The sequence below is a fragment of the Phascolarctos cinereus genome, unplaced genomic scaffold (assembly GCF_003287225.1).
Source record: "Phascolarctos cinereus isolate Bilbo 61053 unplaced genomic scaffold, phaCin_HiC Scaffold_3;HRSCAF=262, whole genome shotgun sequence".
Lineage (NCBI taxonomy): Eukaryota > Metazoa > Chordata > Mammalia > Diprotodontia > Phascolarctidae > Phascolarctos > Phascolarctos cinereus.
Window position 1 is genome coordinate 210,267,046 of NW_027555736.1, and position 23,835 is coordinate 210,290,880.

General features: G+C 36.3%; 1 protein-coding gene across 5 annotated transcripts in view; it reads right to left on the reverse strand.

The window, feature by feature from the left end:
• ZC3H14 (zinc finger CCCH-type containing 14) overlaps positions 1 to 23,835 on the reverse strand; it is a 60,785-nt gene that overhangs the window by 28,737 nt on the left and 8,213 nt on the right. For all 5 annotated transcript variants that reach the window (XM_021000378.1, XM_021000375.1, XM_021000376.1 and 2 more), the window contains exons 3-9: positions 21,939 to 22,053; positions 17,943 to 17,983; positions 17,530 to 17,725; positions 16,587 to 17,016; positions 15,037 to 15,197; positions 14,103 to 14,203; positions 10,664 to 10,819 (exon numbers count right to left, since the gene is read on the reverse strand). In XM_021000378.1, coding sequence (XP_020856037.1) covers positions 10,664 to 10,819; positions 14,103 to 14,203; positions 15,037 to 15,197; positions 16,587 to 17,016; positions 17,530 to 17,725; positions 17,943 to 17,983; positions 21,939 to 22,053 — 1,200 coding nt within the window. The remainder of the gene's footprint in view (positions 1 to 10,663; positions 10,820 to 14,102; positions 14,204 to 15,036; positions 15,198 to 16,586; positions 17,017 to 17,529; positions 17,726 to 17,942; positions 17,984 to 21,938; positions 22,054 to 23,835) is intronic.

The window sequence follows — 23,835 nt, forward strand, 5'->3', positions numbered from 1 at the left end:
TTTAAAATAAGTTATAAAAAGGTTGGACTATATTTGGAATTAACTTTTTTTGACAGGAATTGATCAATTTACTATACCTATTTGTAAGAACAATGGAATGGTTATCAGGGCTCTGTCACTATCTAACTATGTAACCTTAGGGAAGGCATGTACTCTGGATATCTTAGTTCCCCTCCCTGTAAAATTAGGAATTTGATAATGGATTAAAAACCTAAAACCTAAATACTTTTATGATTCTCTGTGAGTCACTTTCACATAATTACCAAAATTCAAACTAGAATGTTTATTATATTTAATAAACAAACTCATTTGTTAGTTAGTTGGCCTAGTAGGACCAACCTCTGGCTTTCTGATGGAAAGTTCCCCATTTGTGAATCAGGTATCTCAAAGGTCCTTTCCATTTCTAAAATTATGTTATTTCTGAAGAGAACAGAAGGGAGCAAAGGGCTCTGTCTAGCCTTATTTTACATACACACATATGTATGTATGTATGTATGCAATACACACACACACCAATGTTTGTATCTTAAACACCTCGTATCCTAGGCTCCAGCCAAACTGAATTTCTCTCTTTCTCCAATACACATTTTATGCTTTTCTTCCTTTACTGGTTTGATTCACAACACTCCCTAAAGCCTGTGATGCCCTCTTCACCAAATGAGTTCCTAGTCAGCCTTAAAAGTCCAAAACGAAGATCACCTCCTTGATGAAGCATTCCTGATTCACTCAGTTGGTAAAGACATTCTCTCCCACTTCAGACTTCAATAAAATATATTTGTAATATATTTGTAACATATAATAATTATCTGCCATAACCCCCATTAGCATACAATTTCCATGAGGTCAAGGAATATGTCTTCTGTAGAATTTGTATCTTCCTCAGAATCTAGCATAGTACACCCATAACAACTTTTGGTTGAACTTTAACTTTTTTTTTTGTTCCATTTTACCTTTTGAACTTTAACTTTTTGTTAAATGTTGGAGGATAATTAAAAAGTTGAGGTGAGAGTATCATTAAGGAACAAAGAAGGGAGTGATATAAGTAGTCAGGATAAAACAAAAAGGCCCAAGATGCAATCAGATGGAAACAAATTTTATACAGAGATTTGGCAGTTTGAAAAAGCAAGCACAGAAGTATCAAGGAAAACCTCCTACTCTTTCTAACCTGTGAAAATTATTCAGGGCAGCTAGATGGCGCAGTGGATAGAGCATTGGCCCTGGAGTCAGGAGGACTCAAGTTCAAATCCGTCCTCAGAAACATAACACTCACTAACTGTGTGACCCCGGGCAACTCACTTAACCCCAACTGCCTCGCCAAAAAAAGAAAACAAAACCAGAAAATGATCAAATCTTCAACAAGAGACTTTCCTCCTCCCACCCCCACCTCATCCCCCCAAAAAATGACTTGCAGTTTCTCCTAATCAATGGTCCTACAATATGCTGAGAAACTTTAAGCACTGCTCTGTGCCCTCTCGGTTTGATGTTCTCAGGGAGAGGCAATCAGAAGATATGGATAAATTCCTGGCAGTGACACTAAGTATCCCCAAAGCCCTAACATCAAAAAATATAATCAGCTCAGAATCCTAAAACATGACAAAGAGATTTAACCTCAAAAGCAGCTGGGTATGTCCTCATCTCTTCCTCTCTCTTTCTTTGGGCCACAGGACTCCTTCTTACTATGTGTATTCTACCACTTCTAGCTTGAAAACCATCATCCTTGTTGGAGCTCTGCCTTCTCCCCTCAACATGTGCAGGTCCTGCTTGAATTCTTGATCAAAACACCGCTTTCGAAAACAGTACATGTTGTTGTCATTAGCATTTTTACAAACCTAACCTCCTACCCTTCTTGACAATATTTTAACAAAGTTGTGCTATTCTGTATTCACATCTGGTCATGCACCTTTAGCCTTCCATCTTTTGTTCCTGCCCTTCTAAAAACATAAGCTGAATAAACTTCTGATTAATCACCCCGCTGCATTTAACATACTTACCCTTTTCTTTTCTCATTATAACTTTTCATAATTACATAGACAGAATTGCCATTTACCTCACCCATATTATTTTTTCTACTAAATTTTCTTATTCAAAATAACCACCAAAAACATTTCAATAAAAAATAGATTTTACATAAACCATAAATTAAATGTTGTAATTGTTTTTAAATGTGTAGAATAACTTAAATAAAATACAATAAAAATTTGTATGCTTTCATTATTTCCTGATTTGCATTTTTAATTTTGGAGCTGTTATTAATTTATACACAGCTGTAATCAGTGTATATATTATTGTTTATTCTTTTTTTCATTTAGCATCATTTTATATATGTGTTCCCATATTTCTTTGTATTACTTATATTTGCAATTTCATATTGTACAAATCATTTCAATACAAACACAATTTTGTTCAGCCCTTTCCAAATCACTGGACACATGATTTGTTTCTAGTTTTTCTCATTATAAATAAAGTTGCCAGGAATACTTTCATAAAGATGGATAATTATTTCCTTTCAATAGTGTCCTTAGGGCAGTCCTAGTAGAGTTCCCTACCCATTTTCTCACACTACTTTCTCATGCTGAGAAATTACATTCTTTAAGCATCTCTACCCATACAGTCTTTCATTTGGATTCCTTGAAATCGGTTTCTTTAAAATCAAGCTGTTCAGCAATCATCAAAACTACTTGGTACTGACAAAGAAACAGAGTGGTGGATCAGTGGAATAGGTTATGTACACAAGACACAGTACTCAATGACCACAGCAATCTACTGTTTGATAAACTCAAAGACTCCAGCTTCTGAAATAAGAACTCGCTATCCGACAAAAACTGCCAGGAAACTGGATAACAGGCATAGGCCAACATCTTACATCGTATACCAAGAGAAGGTCAAAATAGATACACGATTTAGATAGATATAAAGGGTGATACCATAAGCAAAACAGGGAGAGCAAGGAATAGTTTACCTGTTAGATTTATGGAGAACAGAAGAATTTATGAACAAACAAGAGACAAAGAACATTACGAAATGCAAAATGGATAATTTTGATTACATTAAATTGAAAAGTTTTTGCACAAACAAAGCCAATGCAACCAAGATTAAGAGGTAAGCAGAACACTGGGAAAGACTCTTTACAACCACTGTCTCTGATAAAGGCCTCATTTCTAAAATATATAGAGAACTGAGTCAAATTTATAAGAACACAAGTCATTCCCCATTGATAAATGGTCAAAGGATATGAACAGGCAATTTTCAGATGAAGAAATTAAAGCTATCTATAGTCATATGAAAAAATGCTCCTAAATCACTACTGATTACAGAAATGCAAATTAAAACAACTCCGAGGTACCACATTACACATATCAGATTGGCTAACATGACAAAACAGAAAAATGATAAATGCTGGAGAAGGTATGGGAAAATTGGAACACCAATGTATTGTTGGTGGAGTTGTGTACTGATCCAACTATTCTGGTGAACAATTTGGAACTATACCCAAAGGGCTATAAAACTATGCATACCCTTCAACCCAGCTATCCCATTTCTAGGTCTTTATACCAAAGAGATCATAAAAATGGAAAAAGGACTCACACGTACAAAAATATTTATAGCAGCTCTATTTGTGGTGGCCAAGAATTGGAAATTAAAAGGATGACCATCAACTGGGGAATGGCTAAACAAGCTGTGGTATATGAATGTAATGGAATACTATCATTCCATAAGAATTAGTGAGCAGGCAGACTTCAGAAAAATCTGGAAAGACTCACATGAACTGATACTGAATGAAGTGAGCAGAACCAGGAGAACACTGTACGCAGTAACAGCAACACTGTGCAATGACCAACTTTGTTAGACTTAGCTCTTCTGAACAACACAATGATCTAAGACAATTCCAAAAGACTCACAAAAGAAAACGCTATCCACATTCAGAGAAAAAACTATGGAGTCTGAATGCTGATTGAAGCATACTTTTTGCTCTCTTTTGCTGTTTTTTTTTTAATGGCTTTTCCCTTTTGTTCTGATTCTTCTTTCACAACATGACTAATGTGGAAAAATGTTCAATATGATCATACACAGATAACCTAAATCAAATTGCATGCCATCTGGGGGAGGGGGGAAATTTTAGAACTCAAAATCTTAAAAAAGAAAATGCTGAAAACTAAAAATAAATTAATTTTTTTTTAAATTATGAGCAGGAGGATTTTACAAAAACCTGCACTTACATGAACTGATGCTGAGTGAAATAAGCAGAACCAGAATACTGTACATAGTAACAGCAACATTGTTCAATGACCAACTTTGATAGACTTAACTCTTCTCAGCAATGCAATGATCTAACACAATTTCAAATGACTAAAGATGGAAAATGCTATCCATATCCAGAGAAAGAACCATGGAGCCTGAATGCAGACTGAAGCATACTATTTTCTCTTTTTTTTTTCCTTTCTCATGGTTTTTCCCTTTGGTTCTGATTCTTCTTTACAACATGACTAATGTGGAAATATGTTTAATATAATTGTGCATGTATAGCCTATATCAGATTACATGTCATCCTGGGGAGAGGGGAGGAAAAGGAGGGGTAAAATTTAGAACTCAAAATCTAAAAACTGAGCTTTCTTTCATACCCTGCTATACTCAAAATTGTCTTAATAATTCTGAAAACTAATTTGGAATTTTATCCCAAAAGTCATTAAACTATGCATATGACCCACTTGAATTTTATCCCAAAAGTCATTAAAATATGCATATGATCCACCAATACCACTACTAGGCTCGTACCCCACAAGAGAAGACAGAGGGAAAAGACCCATATGGACAAAAATATTGATAGCAGTATTTTTGGTTGTAGCAAAGTGGGTGCCCATCAACTGGAGAATGGCTAAACAAACCATGGTTTATGAATTTAATGGAATACCATTGCACCATAAGAAATGATGAAAAAGATGGATACAGAGAAACCTGTACAATCTGATGCAAACTGAACTGAGTAGAACAAAGAAAATCACTTATACGATGACTACAATACTGTAAAGAAAAACAATTTTGAAAGATTTGACTGATTAATGCAATGACCAATTACAACTCCAGAAGAATGATGATGACGCATGCTTTCCAACTTCTAGCAGAGAGGTGACAGATTCTGGTGCAGAATGAGACAGAAATATTCAGATATGACCAGCATGTGAATATGTTTTGCTCGACTATCTATCTATCTATCTATCTATCTATCTATCTATACACACACACACACACACACACACACACACACACACACACACACACACACACATATACACTTTTTACAACAGAAGACTTTCATATTTAGGGGTGAGAACTGCAGGAAGGAATAAGAAGGTAGTAATACCAAAAATAAAGACAAAAGAACACTGTGAAACCTTTAAAATATACAGAAGAGAACAGAAGTTCAGAAGGGGAAACACACAAGCAGCACTGTATTGGTACTACTGGGTTAAATTTTACATATAATTTTCAAAGAGACTTATGTTATAGAGATTCTGTTTCACATACAATCCTCTTTTTCTGTTCTTTGCTTATTGAAATGTTCATGTTTATTGATATTTGACAAATTTTAAAAAAGAAAGAGGAAGAGAGGAAGGAACAAAGAATGGAAGGGAGGGAGAGAAGAAGAGAGGGAGGATGAATGAACCATTCCACCGCTGATAAGGCACTGGTCTTAGAATCAGAAAAAATCTAGTTCAAATATTATCTTTTAACTTTGTGCCTCAGTTTCCTCATCTGTAAAAGGAGGTTGGATTCAATGGTCTCAAAAGTCCCGTCCAGCTTTAAACTATGACCCTATCATCTGATATTTTTTTAAAAAAGGTAGCACCATCCGTATTCTGTGTATAATGTATTTCCTGTAATATTACTTCTGTTTCTCCTCTCCCAAACACTCTCTACCATGTTTCTACTTTGAGGTCCATGAAAAGAACTCCAGGTCTTTTATCTCCTTTACAAACAATGCTACTGCTCCTCCTCCCATTCACTGTTTAGTAGACAACCGCTTTTGAATAGCATATAATTTTAACTGCCATATTCAAGTTATTAGTCCAGTTACACTAAGTTTGAACAGCTGCTTTGTGATATACACCTTATGTTACCTACCTCTTGTATGTTAGTTTAAGTATTAGTTACTGTTAGCAACCAACTTGCTTTTATTTTCAGCTGAGAACTACCAGGCAGCACTTCCACTATGCTACTTCTTTCTTCTCCCACCTTTCATAAAATTTGGTTTTTGTCAATCCTCAACTTTCTCTCCTTCCTCCTAAAATAAAAATTAGGTGTGATCTTGAACAGGTCAGCAGGGTATCTCACAAGATACATTCTTCTGGATAATTTTGGTCTGTCCCTTGTCCAAAGGGGATCCTAACAGCATTCTGTCAAGCTGTTCACTTCTAATATCCCCCTTCCTTCTAAAACTATAACCATCAAAATGGAAGAGATAAAAGTACTACCTATGCTGCTGAGTTCTTTTATTACCTACATGAAACTACAAAGTTCCTAGAGGTGCAGTATAGATTTACTTTAGGCTATAGTTGTTCCCCAGGTTAAATCATCTGTAGGCACAATAGTGGGTTTTGGTAGAAACTAAAGGAGGACTGAAATTTCTCAAAGGTCTCAAAAACACCTTACAGGATCATCTATGTACTAAGTAAGACAACTCTGAGTTATCTAGGAATTAATTTAAAAGACCCCTAAACTAAAGGAACTAGCTAACAAACCTTTCAGGACACAGACTAAAGGGATAGTTGGTGATGTGGAGCTCATGCTGCTTCTAGAAGAATGCTAGTAAAAAACTGGACTCTAATTATCCAGTTATAATTATATATTGTCATAATTTATTTTTAAACATGTAAATTAATTATAACAAAATATCACTAAAATGTCCTATTTGTTTTTGTCATCTCCTGATCTTCTGCATTTTAAAGTTCATTTTTCTTAGTTTTAAGACTCCTGTACCTATTTTAGCACAGAAGCATCAAGTACATATACAGTACTGTGGTGGAGAAGGGACAAAAAACCAGCAAAAAATAAGGCTGTGAAATTTTATAGTAGCCTCAGAAACAAATTCAACAGTAATATATCTATGTATTTTTGAATCTGAAAATGTTTGTCACTGATCATTTTGGCTAGGAGACAGAACAGCAATGAATGTCATGATTAGGAAGATCACTATGATAATCTATTACATTTACACTCGCAACCAAATAAACGCCTGCCAAAATAATGGCCTGAAAAAGAGCTGAAGGCATTTAAGTCTATATGATTTAGCCCTCAATGTGTTTGTAAATAAGCCTGCAACTTTTAAAACTACAGAGAGCATGAGCAATTAGTCAGAATTAGAAATGTCCTAACTTCACAACGAATCAAAAAGAGAATTCGAAGCTACTGGAAAGGCCTCCACTAGAGGGCACTCAAAAACAACTTCTAAAATCTTCCCCGGGTTCTAGTCTTTGTCCAGTCTTGAGGCTGGAAGAGCAATATCATCTTCCTTTGCCATTTGTTTCTTTACTGACTGCCTGTCCAGGTTCACTGACATCAGGGTTATAGGCTCACCATGTTACATAAAGCTTTCACTATAGGGTAAGGATTTTCATGAGTGATTTTCCCTATCAATTAAACCTAATAAAAAGATCTATGATTTCATCAGTGTAGGTACCCTCCACAGACTTAGATTGAAATCCTTACCGTATTACCTTAGCATATAGCCTTTATGAGGAGTTTCCTGCCCCTCCCCCACAAAAAAAAGGTCACCTGATGGACAATCTTCAAATGATTAACACTGAAAAATGAACTAGGATGGTCCTTTGATAATTTTAACATGCACACTATATTAGAAGAAACCTTTTCAGATTGCTAGGACCTGCCCAGAACTTGTGTTCCCCTGGCATAGTCTTTAAGAGCCCAGGATCACTTCCATGTTAAAATAGGCATTGAATTAAAACTTTAGAACAGACTTTAACTGAACTCTCTTAGGGTTACAAATCACATTTCAAAAGCAAAAGCAGCTTTCAATGTAAAGGCAAATTAAAAACATAATTTACAGGTTTAGTGGTCACCGGGAATTGGACAGGCCATTGTTTTAATGACTCAAAATATTAAGCAGAATAAAAAAATAAATAAAAGATATGAAAGGGATGAGAAAGCCTCTTTTACTATACAATATTGCAACTACGAGCATGGTAAAATGCTATGGTTGAAAAGGTAACGTTATTAAAATGTGATCTCCCAATTTTATTCCTTCTTATTGAAAGTTAGTACTGCAGAACCCAGACATAGCCTCCAGAACTTAAGAGAAAATATGAAAAACTATGAAACAGTTTGGAAAATAATGATTAAATGGGTTTAGAAAATGGAATCATTTAGTATAAAGAAAAAAGTGGTAAGGAGGTGATTTGTCACTAGCAAAGCCTGCTGTCATTACTACTGAGGAGAGGTATAATGGCATAGTGAAGAATTAGCCATGAAGGAAAGAACACCAGGGTTCAAGGCCCACCTCTGACAAACATATGCTACATGATCTCAAGGGCAAGTCATTTAACCTGTTAGAACTCACAGATAACTCTCTAACACCAAAAACTGCAGAGCTGGTGAAAATCTGTATTGGTAGAGGAAGTTTCCTTTTTGAGAGCTACCTCACAGGTCTAAAAATAAAAATAATAAAATAAAATTTAAAATATAAATAAAAATCTAAAAATAAAAGCACAGGTCTAAAAGTCATTAAAGATAGTAACAGCTCTCATTTATACATAGTATTTTACAGTTTACAAAGCTCTTTCCTTACAATCCTTTTAGGTGGGTAATTAAAGTTACTACCCTAATAAATATCTGCTGGATTTTACAGAAGAGGATAAAGAGAATCAGAGACACTATGACTATCTTACAAATTATTCATAGAGACAGAGAGAGGGATAAAGAGAAACATACACCCATACACAAAGGTTAAACATCAATCAAAGAAATTTACCTTAGACAACTGAGAAAAAAATTCCTAACCATGACTTATTAAACAATGGAACAGAGTTAAGTACCAACTGAAGACTAAGAGAACCTTTCTTTTTATAGTACCCATAACCCTTACCAGAGTGTAAGCACAAGAGCAAGAACTAAAACATTTGTTGAATAAGCATAATGCTGAACACACCTATGTCTAACTCTACTACACAGTATGGATGCAAAATTCACGATTCAGACAGTCCTATCTTACTACCTAGATGAGGAGAGAAGCAGGATGGCATGACAGATAGAGAAAGAGCCATTCTGAGAGTCAGGGAGACCTGAATTAAAGGCTCACCTCTGACACATACTGGCTGTACAACACTGGTAAGTCACTTAATTCTCAATGTCCTAGGCAACTCTCTAAGACTCTAAATTATGGAGCATGTGTCAATCTACAGTGGTATAAGTTCTTTACCAAGAGCTTACTACACTAATGAAATCTGGCATAAATAAATAGGGTTAAATTACACTGTGAAGAAAAGTGCCAAGGACTTGGAAAAAATACAATTTAATGCGGGACAGAACTGTCAAGGAAACCCTCACAAAGCAAGTAAGACTTGGGCTATGCATTCAATGTGCAGAAAGGATCAACACAGAACACTCCATACTGCAAAGAAGGATCAGAAGGTAGAGGTAGGGGAAAGTGCTGAATAACATGAGCAACAGCAGAAGGACTGAGTACCTGGGTGTTGGGAATCCAGTAACGTGAAAAGATTAATTAGGGCGCAAGATTTAATTGAGTAGTTTGAAATAGGATGTAATAGGTTAGGGTGGGCCCAAATCACAGAGAGCCTTGAAAAGTAAGCAAAGGAATTTATAATTGGTACAGGTGCTAACTGTGGACTCACTGTGGTTCGTGAATAGGAAAGTAACATGGCAAAAGTATTTTAGGAAGATCAATGTAGCTAATGGTTGCAGAGAATGGTTTAAAGCAAAGGGAAAATTTGGAGACAAGAAACCAATGATGGCATAGTGATTAGGACCTGGACTAGAGGTGGAAGGCTAGGGAGCAATAGGTATGGAGATGAAGGAATTAATCTGAGACCCTGAGAATGAATATCTGATGAGATTCAATTACTGACTATATATGAATGGGAAAATCAAAGAGAACAATGTAAAATGACTAAATGTTTTAAACCCAGGAGAACAGTAGGGGCATTAATAAAAAGACAGAAAAAGAATACAACATTCTTCCTCAGAAAAACGTTAAGTAATGATAGCATTATTAAGTGCTGGATCTGAATTTAGGAAGTTCAAATCTGGCCTCAGATGCTTACTAGCTGTGTGATTCTGGGCAACTCACTTAACCTCTGTCTGCTTCAGTTTCCTTCTCTGGAAGATGGGGATAATAACAGTACATATCTCTGAGGATTATAGTGAGGATAAAATGAGATATTATTTGTAAAGCGCTTTACAAACCTCAAAGCGCTATGTAAATGTTAGCTATTATTAAAAATGTAAGGATACAATGTTTCTCACACACATTAGATACAGATGCTCCTTGAGATAAGAAACTGTAGACCTCTTCATAGGCTCCTTCTAAGTTTTTAAATTTAAGGTTGGGTTAATTATTTTTCTAACAGTACAGCAAATGTAATTTCATTTGAGGAAATGTGCAATAAAAAACTGAGTATCACTTTACCATTACCTTGAATTCTTTCTACACTCTGTTCTTTTGCTTCCTCTAGTTGAATTGGGGGACTTAATCTGGGCAGCCTGCTTTGCCCCTGGACCACTTCTATCAGAGATTCTTCCTGAGCAGTACGAGTTCGGGGAGCAACTGGAACCGTCTGTTTCTGTGGGACTTTCACACAAGAGAGAAATATACAAATGGTATTACTGCATTTCAAATCTCAATTTTGAATGTCATCATATCTAACAGTAACATCACCTTAAGATTATATAATGTTTCATGAAGACTAAAGTAGTTCAACATTGCCTTATTTATGGCTACGGCATCTCTGACAGGATGGAGAGAAGGTAACCATTATTCCTATTCCAAATGTATATCTATCATATAACAATAATCTACACACACCTACACTTATCACTGACTAATCCTCATGATATCATGAGGACTTCACATCCTAACTCCTATGGTCTAGGGTTAGGAAAAATGTCAAAGCTCTTTCTTTAAAGATGGATTTATGTACAACTAGTTTCTCATTGATTTTCAAGACACTTAATACTACTACCCTTCTTCACTGTTATGAATATTGGTGATGAAATGGAAAGGAAGAATGAATGTAAATCAGGTCAACGCATTTTGAAATTCCAGGTATTTTTCATCTTTGCTCCAGTCTCATGCAGAAAGAACACTCTGGCAATCCAAGCCATTTGGCTCCAGAATGTTCAATCGTATATTCAGGGTTAAATTTTTCTTGGGAGGGATCTTTATTTTAAACAAAAGCTGACAGATAGTAATTAACTCTCTTCAGCGTAGCTGAAGCAGCAAGGCACCCTGAAGAAGAAAGACGAGGTAGTACATGCTAAGCAAGTCAAACCATCACCTCCATCACCTTATGATGAGGATATAACACTATCCTCCAAGTCACTCAGGCTTACAATCTAGGTTATTATTCATTAAACTCTTTCTCCTCATATTCAATTTTTCGCCAAGTCCAATTGATTTTACCTTTTTAACATCTCTTATATACCCATGTCCTCTAACACTGACACCACTCCTATGCAAGTTCTCAGCATTTCTCACCTGCACTACCACAATAGCTTACTTTTGGTCTCTCTGCCAGAAGTCTCTCTCCACTCAAGAAGAATCTCCAATCAGATGCCAAAGTGATCTTCCTAAAATGCAGTGACACCCTTCACTCCCTACTCAATAAATTCCAATGGCTCCTTATCACTTTCAAATCAAATATAAAATCCTGTTTGGCATTCCAAGCCCTTCACAACTTACCTCCCCTTTCTTGTCTTTTTTCACTTTACTTACCTCCACATACTCTGACCTCCAGTTCACCATCTTCTGACTCTCAAGTGTTTTCACTGGCTATTCCCCACGCCTGGAATTTCTTCTCTTATCTTTTCTACCTATTAGTTTCCCTGGCTTCCTCCAAGTCCAGCTGAAATCCTACCTTCTATAAAAAGCCTTTCACGGAATCTCCTCTCACTGCCACTACCTGCCCTCTGTTGATTATCCCCAATTTATCCTATATATATCTTGTTCATATACAGTTATTTACATGTTGATTCCCCTATCAGACTGTGAGATCCCCAAAAGAAGGGAGTTTTGTTTTGTTTTGTTACTTTCTCTATATCCCAGTGCCTGGCACATAGTAAATGCTTAATAAATGCTTCTTGACTGATTGACCACCACCTCCCTTTAGACCTTGATGGAGACAGCCAAGGACCCTGAACCTAAAAATTCTAATGATAGGACTGTAGCCCAAACCATCAGACCTGCTTCCAGCACAGCCCCTACAGCCTTCAAGTGGAGAAAACTCATTGTGGAGAGAAGGTCTACCTTCCTCCTCACTACAAGCAACAGCTGATGATCAACTGCCACTAGTAGCCCAGAACTCCTAGGAGTCCTCGGAGTGGCAATGCCCCAAGAACACCAGTTCTGCTTGCAGTCCAGTCCTCATAGGAATTATCCAAGGAAAAGGGGTACAGCCAACCTCACCAACCACCAACCAACTGCTACTCATAGGACAGACAAGCAGCAAAACATACTGAGGGAGAGAGAACGCAGCACAAGCCAGGCAAATCAAACCAGCACCTCTACCTTGACCATCATCTATCCTCAGGCCCTGAGGCGAAAGCCCAGAATTCAGAACCCAAGAGTCTTTGGAAGAGCAAAGCTTCCAATCCAGTACCCATAGCCATCATCCCAGGAAGTATGGAGTTTTGCCAACCGTTCCTGCAAGTGCTATGGCTACACCTACTAAAGACCCAGAAAATTCTTATCACCGAAGTCTTTGGCACTGTAAAGTGTTTCAACATCAGAAACTGATATGATTTTATATTAGTGGAAATGACACTAAAGAAGAGGCATTACCATCTCTTTGCCATTGCACCCCAAGGACCAGGGGACCTTTCCATGTGTGTTGTCTCTCCCATTAGAATGTGAGCTCCTTGAGAGTGGAGACTGGCTCACTTTTCTATTTGTATCTCCTGCGCTTACCACAGTACTTTGCACACAGTAAATGTGTAATAAATGCTTCATTCATTCATTCACTCATTCATTTCCAAAGTAAACAGAGAGAGAAAAGGAGGGGAAGCAGAAAGCCAAGCAGAGCAAAGGTCTCATGAAAGAGCTAGCCCCCCAAATTCTAGTTGTCAACAACAAATTGGTAACTGGAATTTTAATACATTGGTTACAGAGGCAGGACGGCAAAGAATGCAATGCCATCATAGTGCAGAATGTCTTGAGTTTTAGTTCACTGCAAAATTATAGCTATCGGATTGGAAATTCATTCTCTCAACAGTAAGAATTATGCAAAAAGCATAATTTTACTCTTAAATTTCCCTTAAAGAAAAAAAGGTGATTTTTATGAGTTACGGTCTTTTTTCTCATAAATCTGGTGCTATCATCATTCATCAATTACAGAGGGAAAAAATATATATTATATAATTTATATTATTTATATATATGAATATTATATATTTATACATATTAAATATATATAACAGATTCAGTTCTCTGCCTTATGTTTGTTTTTTTACATTAATGGAAGAAGTAAGGGAAGAGATGAGAAAGGAGAAACTTGTTCATACACTAATAGTTTGGATTAAATGAAACTGAAACTACTTTAATTTCTCTCAGTTAAAATATTTTCTTAATTCAAATTCCTTCTTTAAAAATTTAAACAATGGTTGATGATCTTACTTTCATCTATTTGAAATAACCTCTTGAATGTTACCATATCTTGCTGTACCAATGCTCCTCTTAAAAACATTTTCCTGCTTCTCACCTCATTCTTGGTTCTTGATGTGACAAAAGCCTTTAATCTCCATGCAACCTCCCTTTACCACAACTTAAGTCTTCTTTTCGCTACACACCAGAGTTATCAATGACATTCTCTCAAGCTATAAGTTTACTGCAACATAAGCAGAGCAAATAGCTAAATTACCTGTGGAATAGTTGGTTGTTTTTGTAACAGATTCCTGAGCTTCTGATATAGCTTTTAATATTAGGTTCTTGTTAGCTTGTTTGGATGGTGGGAGCGAAGGCCTAAAAAAGTAAGGTTTGAAGAAATTCACTTTTAGTAGATATTTGTTCTCAGAAGAGGAATTCTCTGAGTTACCTATCTTTTAGGTAGCTATTCCTTTTGTTACAGTTTTGTCTTACATTTTGAATAAATTAACTTCAACTTTTAGAAGATATATACAGTGCCAACTTAGTACTTGATACTCAAAAAACAAAATAATCTTAACCCAAAATTTTGCCAAAATGTGCATAGAATTCCACCTGAAATATAAACAATGTCTCACCTCACCTATCCATTCATAATCATCTGTTTATATCAGTTACTGTTTTTATCTACAATACTATTTTAGACTATACTTTAGTTACTTGAAGTCGGAATGAGCAGTATTTTCCTCAACCTAGATCAAAACTAACAACTTAAAACTTAGAAGATGATCTTCAAGAATTGCTATACCTTGAAACTCAAAATTTTTAAAAACTAAATGTTACAAAAATATTTTTACATTAATTGGGGAAAAACATAAAAGATTATTCAAAAAAATGAAAGAATTGTTATGCCTAAAAATCTTATCACCCTGGAAACAATCTAGTCATGAGTCATCTCCCCAATTTAGCTAGGGTTGTCCTAAGATGACAGACATACCATCCTACATAATACCCCTATTTGAAAAGTGTCCAGCTTGGAAGGACCTGCCAGAACTTGCAGCTCTCCCATTCAACAACTACTTATTTAAGTTAAAAAAAAATCAAGGTCACCTCTAAGCCACAATGACACACTAGTGTTAAGATTTAAGTGGAAAGTACATGTTTCCCAAATGAGCAAATTATGAATACTAGTTTACATGTTATTCACATACCTTCTTTCAGGCTTTGCTGGGACAGACACACTGCTAGACACACTTCCTATACGTAATCCATATTCTTCATCTTCCTCTTCCTCTTCTCCATCATTATTGTACTTTTTTACTTTAACAACTGAACTTACCACAGGTAACTTTCTCTTCCGAAAGTTTTCTTCCTGCAACCAGAAATACTTAGGAGTGCTTCTCTATTCAGATAATGGCAAATTTCTACTTACAAGACATATTTAAGCAAAAATTTAAAAGCTAGTCAGATTAACAGTATCATGGAATATTCTGTGGCAAAAGCAACTAAAAACGCTAACTCCTAACTGAACTGCAGAGCTACAAGAGACCTCAGAGAACATCTAGCTCAATATATACCTGAAACATTAACTCATTCTACAACATTCCTAACAAGTAGTCAAGTTATTACCTAAAAATTTCCAGAGGGGCAGGTAGGTGGTACAGTGGATAGAGCACTGGCCCTGGAGTCAGGAGGACCTGAGCTCAAATCTGGCCTCAGACACATAACACTCACTCACCATGTTACTCTGGGCAAGTCACTTAACCCAATTTGCCTCACATAAAAACAAAAAAAAATCCAGGAAAAAGGTACTCTCTCAAATCACCACATTCTATATTTGGACATCCCTTTTTGTTAGAAGTGCCTCCTTTTATTAAACTAAATTTGCCTTTCTCCATTCATCAGTCACATTTCTGCCCGGTGGGATCAGGTTAAAACTAATACTTCTATATGATAATGCAGAGAGACACAGAGAGAGACAGAGAGAGAGAGAGAGACAGAGAGAGAGAGACAGAGAGAGAGTGTGAGTGTGTGTATGCATATGTTTTTTGGGGTTTTTTTGGCTAGGCAATGGGGTTAAGTGACTTGCCCAGGGTCACACAGCTAGTAAGCATTATGTGTCTGAGGCCGCATTTGAACTCAGGTCCTCGTGACTCCAGGGCCAGTGCTTTATACACTGCGCCCCCTAGCTGCCCCATACACTGAATATTTTTAAAGACCATAATTAGGCTTGCGGGCAATGTTGTTTTCTCTTCTCCAGGTGAAGCATCCCCAGTCAATTCAACTGAATCTTACGCCATTGTTTTGATGCTCCTCACTATCTTTTCCTCGGATACTTTTCAGTTTGTCAATGTTCCTCTTAAAATGCGGTACCCAAAACTCAACACAACACTCCACATTTAGTATGACAACACAGAGTAGATGGGGACCCTAACATTAATCTCCCACATTTTGGACACTATACACCTATTGACGCTGCTTAAGAGCATAGTAGCTTTCACACGAATTTATAGTTTACTAACATTGCCCCCATTTCCACATGATCTAGATATATATTCCCCCAATTATAATTACATAATTGTAATGTGTACAATTAATATCTGGGACCCACATGCAGGACTTTTTATTTGTATTAAATTTAATCTTACTAGACTTACTCCATATTCTTAGAATGACCAGATCTTTTCAGATCCTAATTGCTATCATCCTACCTATCTATCACAAGTATTAAAAAAGCTAAATTTTATGCCTTTATACAAACCTCATTGCTTATTTTATCAGAGTTTGCTTTGGTGATAGGCCTATAGGTCTCTGCTAAGCCACTAAATGCTTCTGATTCACACAGATGTACTGTTTCAAATGACCTGCTGGTCTGTACGTCTAGCTGCTTGCCAGTCTGTATACTGTTCTGCTGCTGCAAATGCAACCTGTGTAAATGTGCATTGCTATCTGTATTTCGACTTCCCGGAGGTCGGTAGATTTCAACAGAAGGACGAGAAGAACTGTATGTAACTGTCACAATAGGTTTTTTCCGTGATAAAAGAGTGTTTTCCTGAACAAAATTTAGGTCTTCATCAATGAGATCATCTGGTTCTGGTTTAATATCAATTACATCTTCAGAAGGGGCTAGCTCTCGGAGAGGTTTCACCGTTGACATGAGTCGAGCTGCAGTTCCATCATCATAAGGCTGCCTATTTAAAAAGAAAACAGATTAAACTATGACTAAGAACTTAAAACATTTCCAAAGAATGATTATGAAAACAAAGAATGGAAAATCAAGAGTTTAGCAGTCACTTTTTCAGACTACCCAAAAAAGTACTTTAGTTTCCTTTTTATTCTTTGTACTTTGGCTTAAACTAATGTATTGGCAACAGATAATATTCTCCTAAGAACATCCTAATTCTGCATTATTTCACTTAACAAAAGTAGGTTATAATCTTTTTTTACTGGCTATGCCTCCATATTTTCTAAAATTCAAGATAACTAATCTCTTTATACTCACTCATACTATATTTAGGAGATCAGATTTAAGAGTTGGAAGGGGAGTTGGAAGGGGCCCTTGATGTTAATTATTAAGTCCAACATCCTCATTTTACAAATGAGGAAATTGAGGTTCAGAAAGGTTCAGTGACTTGTCCTGGGTCACACAGCTAGTAAATGTTAAGTGGCTATTGTGTGTTATGTACTGGGCATCAGATTCTTACCTGATAGTAGAGGTTCTGTGATCTTGTGAACTTGTAGAAACTCTGGAATCATTTTTTTCAGATCGAGTGCTAGAAACAGCAAGAGGTAGCATTGTGTCCTCATGTCTTCTTTCATCTCCTCCACTTAAACTGGTCTTGTTTGAAGGCAAACTACTTTCAAAGATATTGGTCTCAGAAGATTTTAGACTGGAAGGCTCTGTGAAAGAAAATGGTCTGTCTTAAGATTATTCTAAAATACTTGAAATGAAGATAATTTTACTGTGATTTCAATTCATGGAAGTATTTTTTAATAGCCATTTAGACCACTGTTTTAAAAGTCATCTTTTCTTTTCAAAAGAGCACAAATGCTATTAAAATAGCAGAGAAAGAAAAATATCTTGCAAATTCCAAATTGACATTATAATAGATCTTACCAGTAGTTACAGAGCGAAGTTTATCTAATACACCATGAAGCCTAAAAGAAAAAAGAAAAATCTTTCTAAATTCAAGTTAATTTCATTCAACTGTCCTCTTCCCTTAAATTCCTATCACAAATATGATGATATTACAGGATCACTCTTTTAAAATGGATAAACAGTATTAAAATTGACTGTCATATTGCACAGATTTTTTTGTAGAGCTGACTTTTCTGCTTCTGACTCTACTAACCTTGCAGAAGTCAACCAAATTTAGAAGATTTTTCTTGGCTGATTTCAATACCTAGAGCTTTCACCATAAGAAAAAGAAGCATCATTTGACCATGACTACCTCATTTCATTGTCTCATAAGGAATACAGACACTGAATTACCAAGCCCTGAAGTAATAATACACGTGACTAAAATCACTGCATATTTTCATATATTCATAATTAGATATCCTCTAAATTTAATCACCTACATAATCTTCTGCATGCCTTAGTTCTGAGGGGCATTGAGTTATAAGCTATATTAAAATATGGTAAAACCCTTTACTGAGAGCATTCTGTTCAAAATTAATGTTACCAGAAAGTGGAAAAGAGGAAAAAGGAAGGACAAAAGAAAAAGATCAAAGATGATGGAACTTCAGAAAGCTGGTTCTTTGCTTGTTGTCTTTTTTGTTAACTCATTTGGTTCCATCTTACTAAAGGCTAAGGGCTTTCAATGAGATTTTACCTCTTGTTTTACATGTTTATTTGACTAATTATGTTGATAGCTTTAAAGTTTATAAAAGAAAAATAATTAATGCGACAGGTTTATAGATAACCCCAAAAAGAGAACTGGCTAAAACCACCCTCACTTTATGAACCTCCTGGCGGCCATAACCACCGGCCCTCCCATTCTCTACTCTTAACAAAAGAGACTCTATCTGGAGAGGGGAAAAGCTAAAAAAGAAACTGCTGAGGACTGGTTCACTTCAGAATTCTCCCATTCCTTCTCCCCACCCTCCATCAACTTACTGGGTTCCACCTAGGAAATACCGCTGACAGAAGAAGCCTCCTTTACACCAATGTTGTAAATAGAACTTTGGGGCCTGTTTAGTCTACAAGTTTCTCCATACATCACATTTCTCCTATCCTATGATAAAATTCACATTCCCCTCTAATGCTTTTAATTCAGAACTGCCATCTGACTAAACAAAACCTCTACTTCCCCATCTCCCCCAGAATTCTCATCCCAATCAAATCAATCTTACCCTATCCTAGCTGCTATTACTGTTCTGACTTTCCCATCCACTGAGACCTTCAGAAGTCTGATCTATAGTGAACAAACTCTCCTTCAACCTAGAATGCCTACTCTCATAATCCATTCCATCCTAAAGCCCTGGGTGAAACCTGGCTTCTCCCTGACGAAACTTCATCAATGAAGCACTGGTCCCTCCTCACATGCCCTAACACTGGGCCAAGAGTTATTTGTTGGCACACTCCTCACTTTCAGATCTTCCCTGTGCTGTCATCACACAGCAATCTCTCCTCCTATGAAGTTTGTTCTGTCCATTCAGATGACCTTTCTATTCTTAATTGCTGTCATCTCCAGCTCTCTCTTAAAGAGTTCAGTACCTTGCCCACAATAGTCTTTTCCATCCCAAACCCCTAAGCAATGAAGTCACATAGTAGTTAGGGCAATGGAGTTAAGAAGATCTGAATTCAGATTCTGTCTCAGTCACTTGCTTGCAACATTACCCTGGGCAAGTTACTGAATCTCTCTGGCCCTCAGGTTCTTCATCTATAAAATTAAGGGTTGGACCAAATGACTTCTAAATCTTCCAGCTGTATATGTATGATGCCATGATCCTTGACCATATCCTTAGGTCCTTCAATATTCAATCCAATGATCCTTTAAACAAAACAAGTTGACCAACTTCCTTAATTTCTTCCAGTCTACCTCAATCAAGCACACACAGTAGATACAACTTGAAACAATTTTGGGTAATGGTACAGTCTAAATCCAAAATCTTTAACTGTGAAATTTCATTCTCTAATCACAACCTCTACTTCTCCCCATGTCTCACCCCTCTTCATCCTCAAAACAACCTCCAGTCTCTCTATCCTGTACTGTTTTCCCAGTCCACTGCCCTGTTATGGCTTCACTTTACTCCCTTTCCATCTTGACCTGACTGTTAACCAGTTCAATAAAGTGCTTGCTATCTTCCACTTCTGCTCTTCAGACTATACTACTAAACTTCCACCTAGGATCACCCTTCATGCCTTGCTTTTGTGCTTTAGATCCAGGGGAAAATCATCAAACCATGCTAACTAGGTCCACTAAATACTTAATTTTATCTAACTTCACGTAGGTCCTTAGTGTCACATGAGAATCCCTACTCATCTTTGATACTCCCCCCCAAAAGAAGTCATAACCAAAGAAAAAATTTCAACTACAAATTTAAAAGCTCTTTCACAAAATCAATACACCTAGAAAAAATTTTTACATCCATCACACTCCCCCAAAGACATTTTCAAACCTACTTCTCAAGCCACAAACTCTATCACAGTTCTTGCCTCCCACTTAGCAGATAAACTCACTTGCTACTTTAATGAACTGAAGACCTTCTTACGAGCTCTTTTACCTCCCCTAATCCACACTTTATAACCTTTCCACATTTTCAATCATGATTTCCCTACTTAGCTCCAATCAAAAAGGATCCCTTTTTACCAAAAGATACCAAAAACTGCTTCATTGATTATCTCCAATTTCTTCAATCAATCTCTCCTTACCTACTTTCCTCTCAGATACTTATAAACATGTTCAGGTCTTCCTTATCAGAAAATCCTTCCCTGGCTCTCCCATTCCCTGAAGTTTATAACTTTCCTATCATTCACTGCTAAATTCCTTCCTACTCACTCTCTTGATTTCCTTACCACCTACTCACATTAAACTTTTTTTAAATTATTTTTTATCATAAACTTGACAAACATTTTCATAAAGAATAGGAAAAAGGATAGTATATGAAACTACGAATCTATATTATGTTCAGCTTGACTTTTTTTTACATATCCCCTTCAATCTGAACTGACTTCACCACTCTACTGTGAAAGCAAAATATCAGATGGTCTCAAATTTGCAGATAAATTAAAAATAAGAGAGGAATAATACTAACTAGACATTTCCTAGGCCTCTAAAAATAAAAGCAAGGGCAGCTAGGTGGTGAGTGGATAGAGTGTTAGACCTGGAGTCAGGAAGCTGGGATTTCAAATCGGCCTTAGACACTTACTAGCTGTGTGACCCAGGGCAAGTCATCTAACCCTGTCTGCCTCAGTTTCCTCATCTGTAAAATAAACTGAAGAAGGAAATGGCAAATCACTCCAGTATCTTGGCCAAGAAAAACCCCCAAATGGGATCATGGAGAGATGGCCACAACCAAAATGACTCAAGAACAACAAATATAAAAGCTACTACTAGCAGGTAATCAAAATAAAATGATCTGCGTGCAAAAACTAGCGTACACTATAGGATACCAGAAGACAGTAACATCTGAATAGGGGAGAGGGTTTTATAATGAGATACAGTTTCATTTATTCTCATTAAACTACTACTGTTTGAATCCTTATGATTTGTATCATCTTTAAATCTTGAACCTACAGGAAACTGATGACGACTTGACTCCCATATGCCAATGTGTATGTCCTTTTACATAGCTTGCAGAGGGCAGGGAAGAAAGAGAGAAGAAAACAGATAAGGGAAGCTAAAGTCTAATTAGATTAAAAAACATTACTCTTGCAAATGAAGAAAAACCAAAAAGAAGATTCACTGAATCTTGTAGCTTGAAAACACTACCACATTTATCAGGTATTTATTTGGAAGATATATGAAAATTACATGACATACTGATTCCGAATGGAATATTTTAATGATCTCACTCTATGAGAGAAAATGTCCCCAAGCTTTATACCTTATACGTAAAAAAAAAAAGACATCGAAATAGTTTGTTCTGTAAACATATATAGACGTACCATACAGTAAATCTAACTGTGTTATTCCCTAGAAAAAGGGAAAGGTCCTCAGTCATTTGCTCTTGACTTTTCTTGTTAGCCACCATTACCATGATATAATCAGGAAGCTCTTCATCTAAACAAAGGAGAAATAACAGCAATAAAATAGCTCATTATAATAGAAAATTTGAGAAAAACAGTTACATACCTGAGGTTCTTAAGTTAATTATTAAAAAACATATAGCTCTTGAAAGAGTACATGATAACATTTTTTTAACCAAAAACATCCTGGACAAAAAAAGTTTTATTTTTCTTTCTTTCTTCCATAAGTGTTCCTATTACTGGCCTAATAGATATGGAATATAATTATTACTAGAAATTCTGAATACAATCATCTAACTAGAAAGCTGACTCAAAATGGCCTAGCTATATCAGTTCTTAAATTTTATTATAAAGCAGCAATCATCAAAACTACTTGGTAGTGGCTAAGAAATAGAATGGTAGGTTAGGTACACAGAACACAGCGGTCAATGACTACAGTAATCTACTCCAACTTCTGGGATAAGAACTCACTATCTGACAAAAACTGCTAGGAAAACTGGAAAATAGTATGGCAGAAACTAGGCACAGACCAACATCTTATACCCTATACCAAAATAAAGTAAAAATGGGTACACGATTTAGATATAAAGGGTGATACCATAAGCAAACTGGGAGAGCAAGGAACAGTTTACCTGTCAGACTTATGGAGACCGAAGAATTTATGAACAAACAAGAGATAAAGAACATTATGAAATGCAAAATGGATAATTTTGATTACATTAAATTGAAAAGTTTTTGCACAAACAAAGCCAATGCAACCAAGATTAAGAGGTAAGCAGAACACTGAAAAAGAATTTTTACAACCACTGTCTCTGATAAAGGCCTCATTTCTAAAATAGATAAGAGAACTGAGTCAAGTTCATAAGAATACAAGTCATTCCCCAATTGATAAACAGTCAAAGGATATGAACAGGCAATTTTCAGATGAAGAAATTAAAGCTATCTATAGTCATATGAAAAAATGCACTAAATCACTATTGATTAGAGAAATGCAAATCAAAACAACTCTGAGATACCATCACAGAGGAACCTAACCACTGAGGTACCTATCAGATTGGCTAACATGACAAACAGGAAAATGATAAATGCTGGAGAAGACGTGAGAAAAGTGGAACACTAATGCATTGTTGGTGGAGTTGTGAACTGATCCAACCATTCTGGAGAGCAATTTAGAGCTATGCACATAGGACTATACAATGTGCATACCCTTTGATCCAGCAATACCACTTCTAGGTCTGTACCCCAAAGAAATCATACAAATAGGAAAAGGACCCACATGTACAAACATATTTATAGCAGCTCTTTTTGTGTTGGCAAAGGACTAGAAATTAAGGGAACGTTCATCAGCTGGGGAATGGCTGATCAAGTTGTGGTATATGAATGTAATGGAATACTATTGTGCTATAAGAAATGATGAGCAGGAAGACTTCAGAAAAACCTGGTAAGGCGTATGTGAACTGATGCCGACCGAAGTGAGCAGAACCAGAACATTGTACAAAGTAACAGCCATACTGTGTGACAACGAACTTTGACAGACTTATCTCTTCTCAGCAATGCAAAGATCTAAGTAACTCCAAAAGCAACTCCAAAAGACTTATGATGGAAAATGCTGTCCACATCCAGAAAAAGAACTATGCAGTCTGAATGCAGATCAAAGCATATTATTTGCTCTCTGGTTTTTTTTTCTTCTTTCTTGTGATTTCTCCCATTTGTTCTAGTTCTTCTTTACATATGACTACTGTGAAAATAGGTTTAATATGAATGTATATGTTGAGGCTATATCAATTTATGTGCTGTCTTGGAGTAGGAGGAGGGG